The sequence below is a fragment of the Xiphophorus hellerii genome, chromosome 9 (assembly GCF_003331165.1).
Source record: "Xiphophorus hellerii strain 12219 chromosome 9, Xiphophorus_hellerii-4.1, whole genome shotgun sequence".
Lineage (NCBI taxonomy): Eukaryota > Metazoa > Chordata > Actinopteri > Cyprinodontiformes > Poeciliidae > Xiphophorus > Xiphophorus hellerii.
This window is the reverse complement of record NC_045680.1, coordinates 4,096,489-4,121,035: the sequence shown is the minus strand read 5'-3', so window position 1 is coordinate 4,121,035 and position 24,547 is coordinate 4,096,489. Positions and strand designations below refer to the sequence as shown.

Sequence of the window (24,547 nt, the reverse complement as noted above, 5' to 3'; positions counted from 1 at the left end):
TGCTGTGACTTGCAGAAGCATTAATAGCCCTTAAACCACAAGCTTCAGGAATTATTTATTTTTTGTGATATGTAAATGTAAAATGGTTAGAAGTGTTCAATTCATCATGGAAAACGACAAAGCAGCCAATCGGCACTTGGTGATTCTGGAGGAGCTGCAGAAATCCAGAGCTCAGGTGGGAAAATGTGTCAACAGGACAACTACTGGCCATACATGCCAAGAATTTGACCTTTATGGAAGACTGACAGGAGGAAAGCAATAAGGCTCCCATTGAACCTGGAACATTAAAAAAAATACTTCATTAACTTCAATAATGTTAAAGGTCCAACATTCAGTAGATTAGTCACAGTTTTTTGTAGTGCTTTGGAAGAAGGCGCCATTTCTTTTTTTTTTTTTTTGCATAGAATGAGTTTTGTGTCAATGTAGTTTCATTTTAAATAAGGCCCAGCAATAAATACAATAAGAAATTACAAGTAAGTGGCAACACTAGTAAAACAAAAATTAAAGCTTCACAGTGTGGCTTCATCACACATTCATTTGGTCCAAGAATACCAGTAAATATATACCTGAAAATTTGATATTTTCCCTGAAACATATATACAGTACAGACCAAAAGTTTGGACACACCTTCTCATTGAATTCAATGAGAAAGTGAAAGTTTGGACACAAACTTTCTCAAGTTTGTGTCCAAAGTACAGACCAAAAGTTTGGTCTGTACTCAAACTTTTGAGTACAGACCAAAAGTTTGGACACACAGTTGTGTCCAAACTTTTGGTCTGTACTGTATATATATATATATATAAAAAAAAAAATTGTGATCTGTGATTACATACCAGAAAAATACACACAAATACAAACATAACATGCAAATGTTCTTTCATTCTGTAGTTTTAATGAAAGAACACTTACATTATGACCTGACCACAAACTGGAGTACAACCTCACATATTGCGGAATAAAAAGATAAACATCTTTAGACACCAATTAACAAAGAAAGCAAAACAGTTTCTGTTATAGTGAAGGTGTTTATAGATGAAACAAGCGTGGAAAAAAGCTCCAAAACAGAAATGCCGTCAACATCAAAGGGTTTAATCGAAGGAACAGGTTAGGTCTTTACAGGAAGCCGGTGGTTGATGTTAATGGGACCCTGAGTTTCATCAGCATGGTGCGGTGAAGGCAAAGTTCTGCCCTGTGGTCTGAACACAACCATCCAAAGCCTTTTTTAGCTCCAATAACTGGTTTCCTCCAACTCCAAGTTTCTCCCTGGGAACAGACGAAAAGACGTTTGGCTGATGGGAAACAAAGAAATGGATGAAGTCTGGAGCAAACAGAGGAAGAAAGCTCTGATCTGCCGCTTACATGTAGTTTTCTGAAAAACCCACATGTTCTTTCTCTTATGTAGAACTGTGTGTTACAGAAAATTGCTATTTACTTTCATTTTGTTTTTGTTTACACTTTAGTCCTTATTATAACCTGACCACTGCATTTTTGTCCCTCAACAAAAACAAAACAAACCAAAAAATAAAAAAAAAACATCTCACGATGTCCAGCTATCCTTCTGTTTTGATTCCTCACGCCAAGGCTTGAATGTTTCGCTCGCAATTAGATTTTATTTACCCACATGTTGCTTTATGGCAACAGCTTTCAAGCGCTTTGGAGTGCTTGAAATTAACTGCAGATATTTTCCATCACATGGTTGGAAAATATTGGAGGGGTAAACTGCATTATATCCATGAAGCAGCTTCTTAAAAGAAATCTGCTCTAATCTGTTAATCCTGAGGTTTTTCTCTAATTTGAATGTAAGAACATTTACGTTAAATTTCGACAAGGTGAAAAAAGGCTTGTATAATTCTAACTAAATTAGTTGAATAGATACATGAACAGAAACGGGAGTCATTCTTTTCTTTTCAAAGTTATGCATGAACAGATTTTATAATATAGATCAAGCTAGGTTTGACAGGCCATTAAAAAAGTGAAACTTTTAGTGATGACCAAACAGAGAGTGGTATAGTTCATATGTTTATTTATATAGATGCTTATGGCTCTTCCTCCAGACTCTGGGATGTCAATTTCCAAATTAAGTGCAAAGTTTATTTTCATCTATGTTTTTTTTTTTTAACCAACCCTCTACAGGCTTTGGTGATTCACTGTTACTGTACTTCTGCACTTTTTAAGCCACAATTTCTCCTTCCACTTAACTTTCCCTTAATGAGATTGGATACAGCACACTTTTTTTTAAAACCAAAATGTTCAGCAATGTCCTTTTCTGGCTTACCCTTCTTTTGGGGTTGTCTGCAAAACAACTGAGTAGTCACCAGTCCCCTGCTGATTGTTCCGTTTCAAAAGGCCACACTCATCAAATCACCAGAAGTAAATGCCTCAAATGCTCTTTGTGTAACATGATGAGTTTCACCTTTTTAAATTAAATAAATCATTAATTAACTTTTTGGTAATATTCGGATTTACTGAGTTTGATTAACCACTGCAGTAGTAATAAGTCACACATCTCTGATTCAGTGAAAGAACAGCTACATGATCTGCAGCTTGCAGCGGCAGCCATTTATCCACATTTCCACCAAACCGAACTCCGGTTTCACTTTTCTGTTTTCTTAAAACACCACCACACGCGGCTTCAAATTCCCAGGAAAGAACACAGAACACTACAGTCGTGACAACGGCTGCTTAGCAGCGAGACACTGAGGGAGCTTGTTGCTTGTTTGTCTCCTCCTCTGCTTTATTTCCATCAGAACATTGCGTAACTACAGACACGATGGAGGGAGGGAGTGGGAGCAGGAAGAACTTTCTGGCTTTTGCCCCTCGCTGTTTTCACCCAGCATTCATCCGTTTGTACTCTTCTCCCTTCTTTAAGCAGGCGTACAGCTGCTTGTTTGCTCAACCTGTGATGTCAGGTTTACTCCTGTCATGTTTTGGCAGCACTCAGGATGTACTGGTCTGCACCTGCTCAGCTGGTTTATCCGTTCAGTTACTGTCACTGCATGCACATCGATAGCTTCCGATTCAAAGTTATAAGCTCCTGGTCATGTTTCAATGACAGAAAGATGACTTTGCACCAAGGTCACTGCACCAGATGAATAAAGGGTGGGTACTTTGCTTTTTTTAGGGAGTTAGATACCAGAGAACAACTGCTCTGCAGGTCAAAAATACACATTATTAATGTTGACAGGGCACAACCAGCAAATCTGAGCATGTGATTCTTTCCCAGCCTACATGATGCTGAAAAACAAAACAAAAAACTTATCGAGATTAACTACTTGTTTTCTTTCATGCAAACAACTGCACAGATGTCTGGTGTCGTTTATTTTAATTAAATAATAAACAAACTACATCATTTGCATGTAAAACTGTGGAAAGCGGTGAAATAATTACCTCTGAATGCAGGATTGCATTAGAAGAGGACAGCTCAAAAAGACCAAGCTGTCTGTTCAAATGAAGCCATTTCTCTTTGCTGCATTATTAAATACACTGAACACAAAATTAAGCAATGTGCAGCCTTAGGCTTCCTCCTGCCGAACAACGCTCAGCTCCCTGTGGGTTTGCTAAATTGAGCGGAGCAGAGGAGCGCTTTCATGGTCATTCTTTCAGAAACAGTTAAACTCTTCCGTTAAATATCAGCTGAAGACGATGCCAGCGGAGGAGAGAGCTACATATGACAAACATGACTGACCTAAAAAGCTGTGGTTTAAAGCTGAGCGAGTGCTTTCCAAAAGTCTTCATGCTCCATGAACTTTTTGAATCAGTTTGACCCGGCAGCCGCTAAGAATACTTACATACATCTCATACATTAGAATACTTTATTGGCAATTTTTTGTAACAAAGTCAAACAAATTAGTGGATGACGATGTAATGGAAGGAAAATTATACATGAGTTGTATGTTTTATTTATTTATTTTTTCACAACTACTCTGGAGTTTTCTTTTGCTAATTATTGTAGTTCAAGTTAAGTCAGACTGGATTGGACTTTGATTAGGCCATTTTAATACATAAATATTCTTTGATATAAATTGATTTAATGTTGTCCTAGTTGCAGACTTGAGTGTGGTTGTCCTTGCTGAAGACGAACCTCCATTTTTTGCAGGCTCTTGGGTTTTTTCCAGCATAGTCTTGCATTTACCTTCATCTTCCAATCAACGCTCAAATTCCCCTAAGAAAAGCTTTACCACAGAAAGATGCCGCCACCACCAAGCCCACAATGACTGCATTTAATTATAGTTTCAAATTTATTGTTATTTATTCATATGGTCACTGAACAAACAGTGGAGAAAAAGTAAAACTATCAATCATGACAACACGGGCAGTTTTGGGGTTTTTAAACAATTAGAATTTATCGTGACCACGATGAATCTAAATTCTTATCATGATAAGAAAATCATCACGATAAATGATAAATGATGCAATGGATTTCATTTAGGGATACTAGAGTCAAGGAGACAAAATACAATGCTACACTTTTTTTGTAACAAGAAAGTTAACCATGCATCATGTCCTTCCATTTTGTAATTATGCACTACTTTGTGCTGTTGTATTACATAAAATCCCAATAATATACACAGAAGTTTGTGTGCAACGTGACAAAATGTGAAAAAAAACTTTGGCAGCTATGAATACCATTACAAGGCACTTTTATTCCTGCAGGGAATGACAAGCACATTCAAAACACATTCGAACAGGCATTCACACCACAAAGAACTTGAGAGATGAGTGCAGCTTGGAAAATGAGTCACTGGGTTTATCAGAAGTGTTACTCAACAGCTAAGCTGTGCTGCATTAAAAGCCATTAGCCTTCCACACTGATGAAGCATCCACATGTGAAGAAATCGACAGATAAGCAAAAGTGTCTGGAAAACAGACACTTTGAAAATAGGAAAACCCTTTCCACAGACCATTAGCAGGGAAAACAATCACTGGAGACATTGTAATGCAGGGGAGGTCACATATATTTTTAAATATTTCCAGCATTATAGTGTTCTTTTAGTAGAGGGTATGAGACATCAGAAAAACAAGCAGGTGAAGATTGGGTTTTTTTTTCTCACCACTAAGAAAAAACACAGTTAAAGCTACGTGTTCATTTTGTAGACATTCTGAAAAGGCTTAAGCAAACACACAAATCAAAACAAGTATTTCCAGACACACAAAGTGTTTCCAAATGCTTTCAGATTCTGCTTCCTCACAGAGACAAAATACACTTTATTCTGAATGAATAACAACTCCTGCTAATAAAAAAGTCTTGTCCAAAAAGTTAAACCAAAGATTTCACTTGATTATGTTTGCCTATCAATGAATAATAATAATATATTTTCAACCTGACGAGGTTGAATCTTATCAGCCGATGCTTACTTGAATCTCCTATCTCGTGACTGGAAAGCCTCAATTGGGCATTATATAACTCATGACATCATACGGCCCCTCTGAGCACACAGATCAAATATTTAACAGCGACGGTAATGTACGCACTAAGTAAAGGCTCAAATCGCTTCACAGGGAATGTTGCGGATAAAAAATTTACCATCACAACACAGCCAGCTTAACGCCGTCCGTCAGCGGCGACCTGCTGTAACAGGAGCGGGGATAACGTGACTGATAAATGCTGAAAAGCTGCCTGTCGAGGTGACACAGCAGGTTGTGTTTCCTCATCATCAGGAGCAAATACAACCAGTCACTACAGGAAGCGCTTCCTGACTAATGATGTATCGGCATTGATGACATAACAGTCAATCTTTGCACCAAACCTATGTGATTTAATGGTAATGAAAATAGAAAAAATGTTGACATATAACAGATTTCTGTAGCCTATTTTGCTCAATATAAAAAGCAGAATACGTCCAGATGGGATATTATTCCTATGCTCTAATGCTATTTGACTGTCTACTCTTCCATAACAAAGTAAATGTCATGTACAGTCAGTGTTTTTACATGCTGTGGTTACAAAACCATCAGCACATATTTCTGGCTGTCAGGTGGTTGCAATAGTAGGTGACGCATAATAACATATAATCAGTTTAGTAGTGAGACCTCTGACTTGTTTCTATGGCAGCAGCTCAGTTTTACCTGCAGGCATAAACATTGCAATTCACAGACAGGCAGGTGAATCCGTTTGTCTAGGAGTGTAGTAGTTTTCTACTTTACTGAGGTTGTGCATATTTGTTATCTCTGCACTTATGAACTATTGGTATTATTTATTGTTTGTAAGTTTCATTTGTTTGTCCTAATAGGAAGTTAAGAAGTTACATGCCATGATCTTATAGTTACTTATTGCATTGCATGGAAAGCAATTTTAAATGTAAACATTATCTCCACAGTAAAATTAATAATCCTATAAAATATTTACCACTAAACACATAATATTTAACAGATCATGTGCATGATGAACACTTCAGTTTTTGAGCAAATTTAGCTATTTCATGACCAAATCTTTCAGACTTTCCACTTAAATCGTTTAGATTTGAGTTTTTCATCTCAAGGCTTGCCAATGTAACTTAAAAGTGAGAGTTCATTTCACCAAGCATGTTTTCAGCTTCTAAAACTGTGAATACCTAGAAAGAAGTGTAAACCTTTCACAGTATTTGGACAGAAGAAAATGGATGAGCCATAAAGGCAAAATAGGCTTTTGAGAAAAACCTTACATAACTTTCTGTGCACTGGAAAAGGAGAGGCCTGACACTCCTTATTGTTTATTGTGTAGTTTCATGTCTTTATAGCCATTTTTTTCTGTTTAATTTATGTTCTTAATGTTGCAAAGTGTCCTTGGGTGTCTTGAAAGGCACTGACAAATAAAATGCTGTTTTATTATTATTATTCATGAATCTTTAAGAACAAGAACATTTTAAAATGCACAACCTGCACTATCAGACTCTGACATTCACCACAGATAAAACTGTAAAAAGCCTTAAAATAAAAATCTGGGATTTCCAAACCCTTTCTTTTCCATCTCTACTGCAATTTCTAATATATGGATTTGGCACATCAGTTTATAAGTAGGGATTTTTTTGCCATATGCCATTTGGCAAAATGACGTATGCCAAATATATTTTAGTGTAGATTAAAATAAACGTTTTGTGTAGATCCAATGTTTTACAGATGACACTACAGGAGATTCCCAAATTGTTTAAAGGCATATCAATTATAGTGTATATAATCTTCAAACTTAAGTAATAAAGATTTGTCTAAAATCTCATCTCTCATTATTTTGACATTCAGCAAATATGAATACCTAGACCTGTACAATTTTATAAGAATTTTATGTCAAACAGCAAGAGAAACTTGGTTATATGTCTTTTGATACAGTGTAGGTAGATATCTGGTTTCAGCTGTAGATCCATGATCAAGATTTGTTAAACTGTAATTATTTTTATTAAAGTCACCAGGTTTCTAAGCAAGTATTACATCTGTTTATTTCTGCTCTTTGTAAAAAAAAAAGAAGAAACATCTTGATACAGAACCAACACAGTGTGCTGTGAGAGGAATAGGTAACCCCTTGTGATAATGACAAGTATAATGTTACTGCAAACACCAATCTATTGTCATGGAAATGAAAAGCCCCAATGGATCCCTTCAGAGAAAAGTGTTAATAATAAATGTCCCAATTGTCCAGAAATGTTGGCATGGACACAGTCTTTGTGAGACCTGCTGGGGATGTCAACAAAGAGGGTTATTATAGCGAAGGTGGAAGCACATAGCTGCCCGGGCAAGCAGCAACAAAGGCCACAAGATTTCAGAGAACTGGTTTGATTGAGTATTCAGTTTGGAAAAAGCAAAAGGCCAAAAAAAACAAACTTCAGAGAAAAACAGGTCCTGAAAAATCAACAATTCATCAGTAATGTGTATTTTTCCCATCAGTATGTTTGTGTTTGTAGCCTACCTACCTGTAGTCTGGTTGGGAGAAACAATCCAGAAGGTCTTTAGCTGTTAATCTGGCTTCTTCACTGACGAGCTGAAACAGAACAGACACAAACTAATCTAAATACATGAACATGATGAGCCCAACATGTGGCATGAGAACACAGGGAGCAAAAAAGGTTGTGTGAATTGATTTAAAGCATCCAGAGGCCAGTTTTATATCCACAACTCTGATGCAGTACAAACCTTATTGGAGTAAATAATACTGAGAAGTGTCTGGACTTCCTCTAAACCCGGAGTCGAAGACAAGACCCTAAGAGACAAAAGAGATCTCAGAGGTGGCCTCACCTTTAGATAATGCTCTAAAAGCTTCTTTAAGTATGTTAAATCATTGAATCTTACCTAATATAGTGCTAAATAAGGGATACAACAATAACTGTTCTTAAAGAAATCAGATTAAACCAGGGAAGTATGAGAAAAATAAAATGGTAATTTGTGCACACTAGTTCTAAAAGATCTACAAATAGCCTGCAGAAGGAGGAAAAATGAGCGCGAGGGAGACATGCCCAAACACGTGAAAACTAAACTGGCCGTCTCCTAGGCAATGCTATCCCCATACACATGAACATGTGCACAATGATATGCAAGAAAGAAAAGATAAACAGAAAGTACACATAGTAAACCAGATTTTAAAAGAAAGCAGGCAATAAAAAGGTTTATTTATATTCAATTCGAAAAAGTAGGGAGGATTTACTAGTAGGTGTGTAGAGGTAATAGCTACTCAGAACTGGACGTGCAGAGGAGCAAAGTTGCTTTCACTTTTGCAAATTAAACCTAAACAAAATGCCCGTTTACATTAGAGATCCTGCAGAAATATTAATGCAAAACTGAGTAATGTTGCTCAGAGTAACTGAGTTTTAGTTTTTCCATACAGGCTCAGAGGTGCAGCAAAAAAAGCTGCCCGTGGTACAAATGTTGTTGCTGCCAGAAATTCCCAGAAGCCGCCAGAATTCTCCTCCCCTCCCCTAATGAAGCAAGATTTCCAAAATGACGGAAATGAGTGGCAGCAGGAGTGTTTTACCAGACTGAGGTCGAAATCTCATACAGATCCAACAAAATAAGCAAAGATTTTACTGGTTGAAAGCTGCATGTGCAACTAAATGTGCAACATTTGTGATGTTCTGAAGGTGACATAATCCTCATCACAAAAGGCCTTTGTTAAGCAAGTCCTATCACATGTCAAGTCCCAAAAGGAAATCTCACCATCACATGACGTTTGTAATAAAGCACCACAACATGAACTACATGTGCTTTTAACTGAAGCAACAGACAGAAGTAAATATTTGCAGATAAGAAAACATTGAGATGAATATATTTTTAGAATTATATAATAGAAATCAGACAATGTGACTCATTCATCCCAAATAGTTAAATGTTTCTAGATAAGGAGAGTAATGCTTTGATACACCAGAGGGGTAACAACTGGCCTGACTGTTTCCTTCCGACGCAGACGCAGTTTTGCTTGATTCTCATTTACCTTCACTGCTCCCAGATGGAGCAGTGAAGGTAAATGAGAATCATTGAGCTTGATTTCTTCAATTGAATTTCAACAGGGCCAATCAGTGAACAGGAGGATGAGTTGTGATTTTCTGCATTAGTCAATAATTGGAATCTGTCCATGTTTGTGGCTTAGCAATGGCATCAGAGGAAGTGGATGAGGAAAGCCACGCTTCCTAATACTAATCAATTAAAATTGGAGCAAGATAAATGTTTAAGACATTTTATTTCTGACAAAGACAATATTCTGCTCTGCACTTGTCTCTTCACAGTGTGTGATGGTTGTTTAAAACGCACACAGTTTACGGTGAGTTAAGACCATAGCTTCCTTCGCAATCTAGCTGGTGTGTTACATACATAATGGCCAAGTGTTAGCGATTGGATGAAGTCGAATCCAATCGTTTCAAACTTCAACAGTCAATGCCTCCAGCAAGAAATTGTTTTTCAATAGCGGAGGGTCCAGAGTAGATCTCATTTGGGACACCAGCTCTGCCTGTTTGCTTGCAAGATCTTCAGATGTGTTTGAGTGTGAGACACAAAAGGAGAAGTGGGTTTCAGACAGGCATAACTTTAAAAAAGGAACACTTACATAAGCAGCTAAAAAGTTTATAAAGAAAAGGCATAGCTGCCCTACATTTTTCTATGAGCTGACAGAAAGAGTAGGATAAATTATTAATATTATGGGATTAACAAAGCTTCTGGCTCACTGCTTTATTCAAGCAGAAAGGATGGTCCAAGATGCGCCATGACTAGATGCTAAAAGTTGAGCTGTTTAAAAGATTTCAGCTTCCACTGGTTTTATTATTTACACATGCTTCACATACCACAGAATGTTAAAATGTCCACAGGGCGACAAAAAAAGGGGTTGTTGCTGTTATTCAAGATGTTCTTAAATTTCCCACAGACGTTATGTGTGTCAGCTCCAAGTAATTGGAAGACAATGTGAAACAGGTTGATAAGTGCAAACCTGTGCTGCACGTAAACATCCTGTCTTGAAACAGAAAACAAAAACAACTGACCCAACGAAACCAGCGAAACTTGAAAAACAAGTTAGGATCGTGGGATAAGGAGAAAAATGGAAGTTAGTCAAAAGTTCAAGCTCACTGTAAAATAATCAATATTTTACTGAATCCTTGCAATAGTAGTCATACCCATTGAAACTTTGCTTCACAGATTTTTACATGTTACAAGCACATCATAATATATATCATTAGAATTTTGTATGACAGACCAAACAAAGCAGCACACTTCTGAGATGAAAGGAGGCAAAAAATTTTGCACATTATTCTTTAAAAAATGGTTCTAGATCAGTCATGAACATGGATTTTCAGAGTTGCAGAACTTCACTTCTGTTTCAAGTTTTTTATAGCCTCTAACAAGTTTTCTTGCATTGTTGTCTGTATTTAGTTCTATCAATCTTTCCATCAACTGTATGATACTCATATGATTTAACATTACATTTTGGTTCAGTGTCATTATTGTCCAAGCAGATACAGTGAAATGGTTTTTCAGTTTCTAATTTTTTTTTATCAGCAGCAATGTGGTAAAATCAGCAGCACCAAAGTGCATCAATGGTCACTGCTGCATCATGGGAACAGAGTTAAGGAAAAGTAACAAGGTCAAGAGGATTACACTTCTTGACCAATACTACATGCCAACCAAGTCTTACAGGTCCCACACACATATAAGTAGGACACAGGAAGGAGAAATCTGGCTTACACAGGGAGAAGGCAGTTTAAAATGGGTTCTTAGAAGGGCTGGCAGCACAGACAGAAGGGTCAGCGAGCGAGTGAAAAGGCTCAAGCTTGTTCTGAAAGAGGGCTTAGTGAAAGTAGACTTATGGGGATGATGGGAAAATGATAGACAGATGAGCATTAACAAGAAACATTCAAATGTAGCACATTTTAAGATATTTATCTCTTAAAAGAAGCAATGGCTGCAATTCAGGAGAGCTAATTAAACAAAACAAACTGAAGGTAGAACGTGAGATGTCCAAAGGTTACATTTAGTGAGACAGCTGCAGTATGAGCCGGCTTACATACCTGCCAAACGCCTGCAGCAGCTGTGAAACCATCGAGGACAGTCTGTGCAAACAGGCCAAAGCGTCCTGTGGCGGCGGAGGACGTCCCATCGGTGTAGCGGCCTGCATGGTGTGAGGGTCAAAGCTGAGCGCTTTGAACACTTCCAAACTGAAACGTGACAGAAACAAATGACCTTTTAGGTCAATGGAATGGGAAAAAACAAGGCACATATCAAAACAAACCAGGATGTTGTTCTGTGGCTGAAAATTGCTTAGGTGTTGGGATTAACTTCTTCACCTTTTACGTCTCAATCATGACTTTAGTTCTTAAGCCCTAAGGAAATGTAATCACTTTAACATGTTTTGCTAAATTTAACTGACAGAACCGTAGAAGACAGTTACTTATCCTTTTAACAATTACATCATACTGTGGATTTAACATACAAATGCAAGTTCACATGCATTCATCATGGACATAAATCTTTTGTTTTTTTCACTATGAATTTCAACGACAATCTAAAAAATCATGTGAATAGTTTATCCTGTTTTTCCGTGTTGCTCTATGGTGGACTGACGACAATCCCAATAACAATAGGAGATAAAACTTCAGAATCCATGCAACCCTACATCAATAAATGATAATACGCAGTAGATGGATGTCCACAAGGTTCTGGCTATTTTTTGATTAGATATTTGAGGACTCTTCTTGAAATAAATGGTAAAGCTCATTTTAAGTTGTTTGTTTCTGGCATGATTACTGCCTTTTATTATTGTACACAGATTTTCCATGTGGCTGTGGCTCTTCTATCAGCTTAATGTTAACCTGACTGCATTTAGGATGATTGTGCAACACCCAACTATTTCTAAGTTTCAACCATGTAGTTGTTGAATTGAGGTCAGATTGCGTTATTTGGAGATAGTCCTTCATCTTCATTGCACCACCCATGTTGTGCAATGCACTAGTACCACTGGCAGCTAAGCAGAACCTCAAAATGATCCCATGCTTGGTAGCTGGTGCAGGGTTCAAGGTGTTCAGAATCCTATCTTGACTCCTCAAAATGTTCTTACTCAGAAATATTTAGGCTGAAATTTTAATTCCAAAGAAACCTTCAGGATATACAACTAAAAGCCCCAAATCATTTACATTAACAGTAATGATGAGTGTGTGTAAACTGTTCAATCTTTTAGCTCACCTAGTTTGGCACACTTGAGACCAGATATTCTCGAACACAGCCCACACTTTCTGTGAAGAGATGTGAGCCGATCCCGGCTGCTTATCTACAGACTCGTCATCATTCATGACAACATCACCAGCAGACAGTTCCTGCTCCCCAGATGCATGGTGCTACAGTGAGAGAAAGGTTTACAGTTAGCCTCAAGATATTAAGTATTGAGTTAGAAGTTGATGTTTGGCATAACGGCACTCAATATTGTTTTTCATGAAGCTTTGAAGAGATTAATTGAGGTATTCCATGATTCTACATATGACAATACTTCATCCAAAGAGTTCTATATAAAAACTGGCTTTTCCAATTGATTAAATGTGGAAGCTTGACCTTCAGCTACATTTAGATTTCAATTTTGTTTAAACTTACCTGTGATTGTGCCTTATTCAAAATATTTTCGATCACAGTGATGGCACCAGGGACAAGTTTTGAACTTGAACTTTTCCCAAATGCTTTCACTAACTCCTTAGTTTCTTGTAGAAACCCTAAAGTTGATACGGTTTCACCTGAGGGTACACATAAAAGCAAACAGTGCTGGTTATAAACTGACAGCAACTACTGCCTGTTATACAGCAAATGCAAAAAAAAATGACCACATATTGACTTTTTTTTATTAAACAATTAGATACTAGAATGTGTTTGGCTTTTTTGTTCACAAAAGATTATGTATAGATACTTTTTGTATCTGATAGAGAATATTTAAATCAGTACTTGTGTAATTGTGTACTTCCTATTTACCACAGCCTTATTTAAATCATTTTATAGTCTCAGCCAAGTCTTACAAATAGATAGCATTGGCTCATGAAAAAAAATGCTGTAAAAAGCAAATATGATAAAATGAAGTAGAGATAAGAAGGTAATTAATAACTCTACAATTAAGTTGTAATTGTAGATTAAGTTGTAATTGTAATTAAGTTGTTTAGTTAGAGAAATTGTGATATATTTTAAGAAAAACATTGGCCAAAAACTAGCCATCTTGAATTGTTTTTCATGGAATCCATATTTAGATTGCAGTTACTCAAAATTACACATGCCTACCACTACAAGAAGTTGTGCATGATAAAGTATCAGATGAAGTAAAGTATCTTGATAAATGTACTTTGATGAGCCCAAAAAGTGTAACATGCATTTATAATTCAGCCCCTTTTACTGATATCCCTAAATAAAGTGCAACAACTGTCTTCAGAAGTCACCATGTTAATAAATAGAGTTCAATGTGCAAAATAATCCCAGTATAAATATGAGAAAACATTATTGAACACTTAGTTTCATAAAGATTAAGGGACAATACAGTCAAGTGATAGATAGATAAAATTGAGAGGAAGCATGTTTTTCCTATAAAGTAAAACCCAACTTTTCATTTCACCTGACAGGAGCCTTTCCTCTGAATTCCATCTACATTCTGTTACTAACGCACTCTGTCGCCTGCAGTACTTTTCCACCACCACATTTGTTCTCACCCTAACTCACAGTTTATCCCTACATCCTCCTCTTTCTCCGCCTCCTCATCCTCACCCTCTTCCTTGCTCTACTCTCAAATTCTTGGCTCAGGGCCAGGCTGTGCGGTTCTGAAAAACCATGTGTGTGAGCCAGGGACAACTCTGAGCAAGGTCAAATTTTATATATTTTCCACTCAAATTTTTAAGACAAGACGATTTTCAGTAAGATGTATTTTTTGTGCCATGGCTGTAGCAGTTACCCTCCACCCCGATATGGGTTGACATAAAGGCTGAATGACAGATTGACTCATAAAAACACTGTAGGCGTGCAGCGTTAAAAATGCATCCTCAGTGATATCTTGGACAGAATCGCTGCAGTCGGCTACTCAGCATCTTTCTGACACACATTGGTGTCTCCTACTTTAGCAGATGACCTAATTCTGGATGTAGTTTTGTGGAACAGTCCAGGACAGACAACAGCATCCCGCTCCACACTGTAACATTTTAATCTGGGGGATCACTTTATATTTTTAGCCCAGAGTAACACAATTTCTTTTTCCATTTTACAATTAGAGATTGTTACAGCATTAAGTTAATGAAACATATACTTTTTTAATAACAGTTCTTAGCTTCTCCTTAGCAAAGTATGTGCCTAAAGGGATAATGAAGTAAATCGGGTCCATTTAGCAGATTACAGTAAGATTGTCTGTGTTTATTTCCCCTCTGTTGTTTACATTCTGTGGAAGATTCGAATAATCTCCTAGGAAACCGGCAAATTTGGAGACTGTGATATCGTCAGACCTTCCGATTTCCCAGAAACAGTGGCTGTTCCAAATTAAACAATGCAGCAACTTAATGGACTAAAAAGACCAACAGTATGGACTGAGCAGAAACATGGCATAGCAAGAAACATGACAGATGAACTTGTTACAGTTCGTTACATGTTCACCTGTTACCAACTGCTATTAATATTTACTAAGTGCCACAATGAGAGAAAGAGTAAGTCAGAGGTTTATTTATTAATGTTTTCCTAGAGAATGATTACTATCTCTTTAACCCTCTATGGCATGGCGTTGCCCTCAGGCAACAAACCACATATCTGTACCTCACATTGCTCCTTTATTTTATTTTTTGGGGGGCATGATTTTTGACATATTTTTGTCCAAAAAAAAGTTTTTTTATGAATATAGTTTTTGTTTGATTTGTATTTCATTTCTCATAATCAGTGTAGAAAATCTTGGTGTTCTAGACCAATGTTACCCTGAGGCAACAAACCCAAATCTGGTTCCAGGAGGTGTCAGAGTCCGATTTTATGATTGACATGTAATTAGGGACCACCAAGCTCCCAAAGAATGCAGGAAAATATTTTTTCCCCCAAAAAATAAAAAGTCATGCCATAGAGGGTTAAGCAATGAGGGAAAGCCCAGATGATGATGTCATGGCTTTGGAAACCTCTGATATGTTAACCTGACATTTGAGTTCATTAGCGGCTCACCTGTAGATGTAGTTTAAGACCACACCTGCTTTCTTGTTTGATACAACGGGAAAGTCAAAAGAAATTGGCCAAGATATCAGGAAGAGAATTGTGGAGCTGCACAAGTCCAACTCATCCTTGAGAACAATTTCCAGATGCTTGAAGGTGCTGTGTACATTTGTTCAAACGATTATTCTCAAGATATGATGGGAATGTCCAACCATCGTGCTGTTCAGGAAGGAGATGGGTTCTGTGTACCAGAGTTGAACACACTTTGATCCAAAATGTGCAAATTGACCCCAGAACAAAAGCAAAAGACCTGGTGAAGATGCTGCTGAAGCTGTTAAGACAGTAAAATGTATGCTGTACCAACATGGGCAAAGAGGCTGCTCAGCACAGAGGAAGCCACTGCTCCAAAAAATATATAAAAAGCCAGATTGCAGTTGGCAGATGCACACAGGGACAAAGATGTTTGTTTTTGGGGACACATCTTTCAGTCTGATAAAACTAAAATGGAACTGTTTGGCCATTATGAGCATATTCACATTTTGAGGAAAAACAGGCATGCTTGTACCATCCTAACTGTGAAGAATGGGGGTGGCAGCATCATGTTATGGCAGCATGTGTTTTGCTGCAGGAGGAACCGGTACACTTCATGAAATAGGCAGGATGTCAAAGCAGAGTTAATGTTTTCCTAGAGAATGATTAGGATTCTCTAGAATGATTGTCCATTTGAGATTTCATTATCTCAAATGGACAATGAACCAAAGCATACCACCAAAGTGATTATAAAGTGGCTTACAAAAACAGGTAAATCTTTCGGAATGGCCATTACAAAGCCCTGATCTCAGTCCAATAGAGAAGCTTGTGGAAGAAAACCCAAACATTTGACCAAAGTCATACAGTTCTAAAGCTGAGGAAATATATGTAAATTTCTGATTTGTAAGACCTTTTTAAATAAATCTCTGACATATTAGCAAATAGAAATGATTTTGGTAATTTTAACTCACCTAAAAAAAGACAAGTTTTGTCTGTTTTAACTTCAGACAGTGAAAAAAAAGCTGTATATCCAATGTCAGTTAAGGAAAATATGGTCCAGAAAACAAATGATGTAACAGTTCATCTTTTCCTGCTTCTACATGACTTCATACCTGAGCTAAAGAAGTTGATAAGGTTTCCCACAGTTTCCAACATCTTCCGTGGAACAAGGTGTCCAAAGACAGCAATCCAGTGCTTTTTAAAACACTGAAGGACATCTTGAAGACTCCAGGGAGGTTTTATATAAACAATCTACAAAATAAAAAAAACACATTGGCAAAATAACAAAATTTGTAAAGCTGTCTAATAAGGTGAAACTGCATGGCTAACATTACTGTCAAATGGAAATCTCGTTAAATTGTGTAAATTATTCCACTATGTTTGGCAATGCATGCTTCAAGGGTTTTTAAGTCTGTTTAGGAAGGAATCTTGTGCATTAAATTTAGGTTCAATACAGTTCATTTAATTGGACAAATTTAGGGTTTTTAAGCACTTTAAGACAAAAAGGTCTCATGAAAAGGTGAAAATTATACCCAGTTACATACAAGCCAATCCTTTTCAATGCAAAGCAATCATACAAGCTGATATGTTTATTGTGTAAGAATGCCAAACACGCAGAAAAGGCAATAGCAACGATTCCTTTGTAATGTTTAGAAAATGTACCTCTTGCCAGAGTTCGTCATAAGCCGCCTTCATCTCGGTTTCTAACACTTCAGACAGCACATCTCGCAAACTGTCTTCCAGTTCACACAGATATCTGCTGAGATCCCATTCTGCCTTCTTAAAGTCTCCTTTCACTGATGGGGAATTAACAGGTGGATCTATGCCAGCATATGTGAACACAAAAAGAGAAGATTTATGTACTTTGCAATAAGAAACATGTATATATACTGTGTATGTACATACATGTATACTATTTACAGGCTTTGAACTCAATATATCGTTATATTTTATATAAAGACATTCATAGAGGCATCTCTACTTTCTCCTTTGTAAGTAGGATAAAGTAGTTCCTACAAATTCTACAAATTTGTAGGAATTTGTAGAATTCCTACAAATTCTCATAATTTGCAGGAATTATGAGAATCACTAGTGCTGTTTCTATTTGTTGCCTCAGGCTTTGTTAGCTGTAGCTGTCTTTATGGATACATTAAAGGAAACACTGACACACAACAAGTGAAAGGAAACAGAAAAATAATAATGTGTTGGTGAACTCACTAAGTGCACAGTTGGTATGTGCTAATAACTGCTGGTGGATTATGGAAATTGCAAAGTTACTTCCTGGAAAACACAAACACACATGTCTTTCAGTGGCTCACCTTTTTCTGGGGTGGCTAGGGGAAAACCTGCGCTACCCTGAATGGGAAGCTGGACTGGTGAGCAGCTTGTGCTCAACGCTGGAGATGAGATGTTATGGCTCAAACGAGACAGAACAGGAGACTGAACGTGAAGAAGGAAATGTTGGCCATGTTTTGACCTCCTGACCCCTGCCTCCAAATCAACTTTGCTAAGAGCCCTCACTCCACTCAGGACAGCTTTATTGGACAAGTTTTTATCATTACTAGAGAGGAAAGAAGAGATGTCTTAATTAGATGCCAGTTCAATTTTGCATGTAGAAACAGAAACAACAAAGAAATAAGTCACAACAACAAAAGCATAATAAAATTTTTTCCACTGCAAATGTGGGCAAAAACAAATCCAGAGCTGAACCCAGATTCACTCGCTCAGCACATCTATTCTTTGCAAAAAAACTGTTGGGCTCACTGTTTCTCTCATCCCAACTGGAACTATCTGGCACAGTCACATGCGTGTGCTTTATTAGCTGAGGACAGGCTTTACACAGCGGTGGCGGCAGCAGCAGCAGCACCATACTGTAGGGGGGAGGGGCAACTCACGTGCATAAGATGAGGACACACTCTGGATACATATTCTGGTATTGCAGGCAGCACTGCAGCACTCTGTCATCATTATTCTCGGTATTCAGACCATCTGAGGATCAAAAAAGGAAATGACAAAAAGACGACAATGACTCAGAAAACCAGTCTGATGTAAGAGTCTGCTTACTTCAGTCACAACAACTGCTTACTCTGCTTAGTCTGCTTACTTCACATTGCTATGGTGTTCATATTAAAGTGTAAAAATAATCCTCATGGTAATAAAAGAAAAAGGATGGATACATTTTTAAACACTTACACTAAATAAAAATTTGTTTCAAAAGCACATGTAATTATTGTTCTTCATTAGGGATTGTACATGGAGGCAACCTGCCCTTGAATTTCACTCCTCTCAGCTACAATAATGGGGATCCTTACAATCACTTAAGCGTGAGTGCCACCTAGTGGGCATAAAATGAATAGCAGGCAGGATTTCTGAAAGTTAAATTCATGACCTTCACAAATTATGAAAATGTATAATCTATTTAATCACTTAATGTATTTTTAACTTAATTATTAGCATAAGCAATAAATAACATAATAACATGACTAACATTAATTAATGTTTTATGAAAACAGCAAAGGTTTAGTCAGATTCATTGCCAGATGGTGCAAAAAGCAATGAGATGTACTTTTACACAGTGTATGACCATATCTGGTTTCTCCTGCATTTTACCATAATGAATGAACAAGTAATTAATAAGGAACTGTGAATTTTTAAATTTTATTTGGCTAAACATGTGGTTCAAAGCTAGCAAGGTAATTTATCAGCAAAATCTGCACTCACTGCTGATCTGAGTGGCCTGCTGCATGGACTGCCCCCACAGGTGGGGATCCCGCTTCTTCAGAGAGGTGTAAATAAACGAGATGGCCGGAGTTGCAAGGTGGGCGACAGATCCTGACAGACCTTTTCTATTTTTAAGGGAATCCAGCTCTTGTAGAACCACCCAGGGGATCAGGACAACTGGAAATCCCAATGCTAGGACAGAACAAAGAGCAAGCCGATGTGAATGTATGCATCAACAATAGTCAACATTTCACTATTATTTATGAATATAACAGATGTATTACAACCATAAATACTAATTACTTTTCGCTTCAACAGCATTGATCTTGTTAAAGCTACCAGTTCTTATGTACATGAATGTGAGGCTGATTTTTATTTTTCTGTTTTAACGAGTCTAAACCAACATACCCTGAGGTAACTAGAAATGCACATATTTTAAATTTCAAAGACAGAAAGCAATGCTCTTTGACAACAAGATCGTTAATAATTATTTTACATCTCAACGGAGAAATTAGAAACATAAAAGATATGAAATGAACTGTAAAAGCAGCAGGTTTAGTCACAAAAACAATATATTTAATACCTTCAAGGCCACAAGATCGGATTTTTTTCACATAATCCAAGTGACTGAGGAGAATGTTGGTGTCCAGAACCAAGATTAGGGTTTTCTGTTTGGGAACCCTGTCTGAATAGACAAGTTAAGTCAATTGATGCTCAAGTGAAAACTGAACAAAACACTGGATAAAAACACGCAGCTCTACAAATAGGACTTGCATTGTCTCCACTTAGGAGGCAGAGAACTACACTGTGAATGAATGGTTTTCATCAAAGTATATTAATGAAATGGCCTAGTCAAAGTCAAGACTGACACAGCATCTCTGTTGAAACTTGAAAGTTACCGTTCTCAGACACTCTTCATTCAGTCTGACTGCATTTAAATGACCCACAACTCATCTCAGGGACACAGAGATTGAGATTTTTCTTTATAAAATAATTACCAAATTTAGAACCTTAATAACATTTTTAAAAGGAAACAATAAAACTCACAATTGGTTTCTGCGGCTCCTTCCTCAGCAGAATCTATGTCCATGCCGGTGAGTTCACCGTAGCTCTGCTTCACATTTACCTCCAGCCTCTTTTCAGACCGAGCAAGATGAAGCTCTTCAACTACCTGACCCTGAAAGAAAAATTATTTTTCAGATAGAAATTAAAAAGCACCTAAATTAATACTAAGGTTAATCATTGGTGCTTTTTTAATTTTATTATTTTTTTACCTGATCAAAGAATTGCTCAGAGTTTGCATCTCCTGCTGGTGGGCGTTCAGATAGGAGATGGTCAGGCAAAGATGACCTCTTACTTTGTTCTTTACAAGGAGAATTGGAGGAACCAGCCAAAAGCCTGCAAGGTTCCACCGTTGCTGGCTCCAATTTCTTCGCTCCAGAGCCGTCTTTGTTATCCTTAAGCTTGAGGTTTTGGTTTGAAGACACCGTATTATTATTTCCGAGTGAACTGTGTGCAAGTGACGGCTGACTCTTTTTTGGTATTTTGAAATTGAATTTTAAAGGCAAACATTTTAGAGTGCCTATTTGTTTTAGAGTGGACGGTGGTGGCTCTGATTTGTTGCTCTCGGGGGTTGAAGTGAAGCTCTTCCAATTCTTTGGGTTTGTCACTGTCGTAGAGGGTTTCGGTGAAATGCAATACTTCTGTGTGACAGTGGTAGGGGGATTTTTTGCATCCATACTCGTACTTCTGTTATACTGATAATTTTTACTTGTGTTCTGGTCTCGCTCCATGTTGCTCCATTTTTGAAAATGTTTGTAGTGGGAGGAGATGGGTTCTTGGGTCTTAATATTCCTGCTGTCATATGAGGATCTTGAAGGTTCCCTAGCTGATCCATTCCTCCTCTCTGAACCCTGCCTGTGATCTCTGTGTTCAGCAGCATCTAACTTGTTACTCATTTGCTCATTTTTTAGTTTGGAATAGCTGCCCTGAGAGCACTTTTTATCAAACTTGCCTTTCAATTTCTTCTCTATTGTCTGATTAAGTAAAGCAGCACAGCTTGCCTTATTGGGCTTTGACTGGTCCCTTGTCACAGTTTTAATTTCCCTCGTTGTTCTAGATATACTGGATTGGCCTTCCCCGTGTAATTGCAAGGATCCCTTGTTTTTAAGCTGCTCTTCTTTAGGAGAGACTTTCTGCTGTTCTTTTGTTGTTGACAGTCTGTAAACAGGCTTTGCTATCTTGCGGGAGCTGTGGGAGTCAACTTGATGAGATTTTTTCTGTTCCTTTTTAGAGCTGCATGTTGGAGAAGAAGAAAAACAGTATCATCAGAAATAACTATTTAACCTGGGAACAAGTGTCTTTCAAAAGCATTCCAATCCCTGGAGCTTTTCCCCTATTTTGTCACAACCACAAACTACATGACAGACCAACACTAAGTAGGTATATACTTTTGAAGCAAAGATAAAAGGTAATGTGATTTTACTAAAAAATAAAATCCAAGAAGTGTGTTCTGCAGTACTTCTAAATAAAATCTAATCATTCTGAAGATACATACTTAATAAAGGAACCACAAGTGTGTGGTATAATCTCTGTTCAAGTACGGCTGTTCTTCGACAGTCTTTCTGTCCATCCAATCAGGTCGAGTTTGAGTTATTTTTCAAAAATAGAATTAGCCAAAATTTCTGTGTCTGGACATACAAAGCTGGCAGAGACAAACCATGCATGAGTGTTTTTATAGAGCAAGATGGTTCTGAGTTGAAAGGGGGTGACGTTAATTTGTAAAATTTTTAGATAAATCATTTATCATTTTACTTAAACAGAGTCCTCACAATTATACAGGACTTTGTTTGTGACAAAGATCTCAAACATAAATCCGTACGAGAAAGACCAAAAGTGAGTCAAGCAGAAAATAATTATTTCAAGTATTAGCTGTAACACAAGCTACTTTCTGCATAACAATTGGATGTATGTAGTTTTTGACACTGAGCTTCTCAGTTTTGGCTTTGTATTTGCTTAATAAATGATACAAACATGGGGTTACACTAGGGTTAAGATGTAAAAATATTGAACAATATATCAAGACAGTGAATGTGACAGTCCATTTGGAACCAAAGTATTCAACAGACTATTGATATGTACATATGATTTTGTGTCCTTGCTCTACCATGTTTATCTGGTCACAACAGCACTGTAATGCTTAGATAGCCATAACCATTGATAACACTTAAAACCGGCTCCAGTCACACATAGTCATGGACAAACTGATACAACAGATCAACAGCCCTTACTATGGGGTGCAGAAGGAAGCTTAGATAAAAGCAGAGCTTGCACCGCATTCTTTGCTTCACTTGTTTCATGTGAGCAAGCTGAAGCACCAACACTGGACAATGAACGTCACTCTGGATCTGTTCCATCTTAATATTCTGTACATTTGATTAATTTTGGGAATAAAGCTTGACTTAATACTTAATCAAATTCCTGTTATTTCTAAAGGTAATAACACTGTTGGTTTTATAGGTCAGGTATTGAAACATTACCTTTAAGTTAACATTTAGATAAAAACAAATATTAACCTGCACACGTATTCTTGTTATTCATATTTATGTTTATCTCTTTATATAGACAACTACAAAAATGTGAATTTTAAAAATGCTAAATTGTTCTGATAAAGAAGATCTGAAAAATGTAGGACCACCTAATTGCTGAAAATAAGATTTGGAGTCTTGATTACAAACTTTATTTGGTCTATACAAGTCTGTTGTACCTCTTTCGATCCATTTCGTCAATTTTTCTTTTGTGACTTTTCCTTTTGGAGGCATCATTTTGGCAGTTTGAACCCTGAAAACATAGGGGTTTTGTGGGAAACAAATGTTATAGGAATGATTGTATTTCAGATACATAATCACATTTATTAAGCAATTTGCTCTTTCCTTATAGGTAGTGTATTTTATAAAACCAGAAACATTTTAGCACGCTGGCATCATCATACAATGTGCATCATACAATGTGCTAGAACGCTCGTTGACTAAACAACCTTAACATATCAAATCCTAAAAACAGTCTCTAAAAAAAAAAAACAATTTTCTTACCGCTTCTTCTTCGCCTGAAGATGAAGACAACCTATTTAGTTTTCTCTTTTTGAAATGTTTTGACATTTTTCTTCTGAAATCAGAAAAAGAAAAAAAAAGGTACTGTTTACTAAATACAAACTGCTCAAAGAATTTGGAGGAATTTTTGAAAACAAACTAACCTCGGTGTATTTCACACGGTGTATTTAAATGAAAATAAACATTCTCTTCTGGCTGTTTCAACTCAAAATTCGTCGTCAAAGTTTTCTTTCTTATTGGAGGCTTGACAAATAACCATAGTTTTATTTGGATGGGAAATGGAAAAAAAAAACCGTCTTGAAACAGAGCTCACGAAACAGCAAATGTACGGACAAATCGTGGTATTTACTATACAAAATACCAGAGTATCTTTACTTATTTAAACGGCTGAGAGAAATACATGTGTAACTTCTGGGAAAATCCGTCATGAATGCTAGCCAGCTGGTAGCCAAAACATCCGGGTTGTCTTCTTCTAACACAATTCCGACAGAACTGTTCTATGTCATGCGCAGTGCTGCCCTCTAGAGAAAAACATGTGGTTTGGCTTCTCTGCTGCAGAAAAAGGCATCACGTGGGAGAATCCGCCATATTGTGATAGGCAGCTCGTCCTGAAAGACTAGCAAATTTAATCGGACTCTGGCGTTTTCCGTATAACATCGACGTCAAACCAATTTTCGTGAGACACTCTTGGAGAAAGTGGCGTTATGGGGAGTAACCTTTTGCACAGCACTCTTTACTTTTACATGAGTAACATTTAAGTATCGCTACTTGCTTGAATACCATTTCTGGATACTCTGCTTCATTAAAGTAATTTCACTGAATGATGTTTTAATCATAAAATGTGCCAGATACGGTCACACACTTACAGATCATTTTTAAATGAGATGTCCTTTTTGTACACAAGCTTATGTTTAAATGTTTGTTGTTTTTTTTTCCAGCGACATAGAAAGACGCTGTTTAGTTTCTATCAGGTGAGCTTGCTGGGACATTTGGAGATTACAAATAAAATATAATATATATATTATTTGTTCTCCCACAGACGAATGAAATACAACAGAATATCCTTTGCTTCCCAACAGAAGAATACAATAAAATAGAAATATTGTTCT

General features: G+C 37.1%; 1 protein-coding gene across 2 annotated transcripts; it reads right to left on the bottom strand.

Moving 5' to 3' along the window:
* Positions 1 to 1,068: 1,068 nt before the first annotated feature.
* Positions 1,069 to 23,909, bottom strand: swt1 (SWT1 RNA endoribonuclease homolog). Of its 2 annotated transcripts, XM_032572767.1 has the most exons (18): positions 23,582 to 23,909; positions 23,421 to 23,493; positions 23,096 to 23,169; positions 20,604 to 21,624; positions 20,377 to 20,506; positions 19,913 to 20,014; positions 19,330 to 19,521; positions 18,504 to 18,597; positions 17,964 to 18,169; positions 17,827 to 17,889; positions 17,272 to 17,429; positions 16,722 to 16,860; positions 13,027 to 13,163; positions 12,625 to 12,776; positions 11,454 to 11,600; positions 8,101 to 8,167; positions 7,881 to 7,948; positions 1,069 to 1,263 (listed from the first exon to the last, which is right to left on the bottom strand). In XM_032572767.1, exons 2-18 carry the CDS (start codon positions 23,484 to 23,486, stop codon positions 1,158 to 1,160), a joined length of 2,922 nt encoding a protein of 973 aa, XP_032428658.1. In that variant the 5' UTR covers positions 23,487 to 23,493; positions 23,582 to 23,909; the 3' UTR covers positions 1,069 to 1,157. The 2 variants fall into 2 exon arrangements, with proteins under 2 accessions (XP_032428658.1, XP_032428659.1); XM_032572768.1 differs by lacking the exon at positions 17,827 to 17,889 and having other exon boundaries at positions 17,928 to 18,169.
* Between the last annotated feature and the right edge of the window lie 638 nt (positions 23,910 to 24,547).

Excerpts from the sequence above, each read along its gene's own strand:
- swt1 (XM_032572767.1), bottom strand. The coding sequence starts at position 23,486 with ATGTCAAAACATTTCAAAAAGAGAAAACTAAATAGGTTGTCTTCATCT. Across the intron at positions 17,890-17,963 it reads AGTCCAGCTTCCCATTCAGG|GAAGTAACTTTGCAATTTCC; the intron begins GTAGCGCAGGTT and ends TGTGTTTTCCAG. Across the intron at positions 13,164-16,721 it reads TATCAACTTCTTTAGCTCAG|GTGAAACCGTATCAACTTTA; the intron begins GTATGAAGTCAT and ends GTGTACCCTCAG.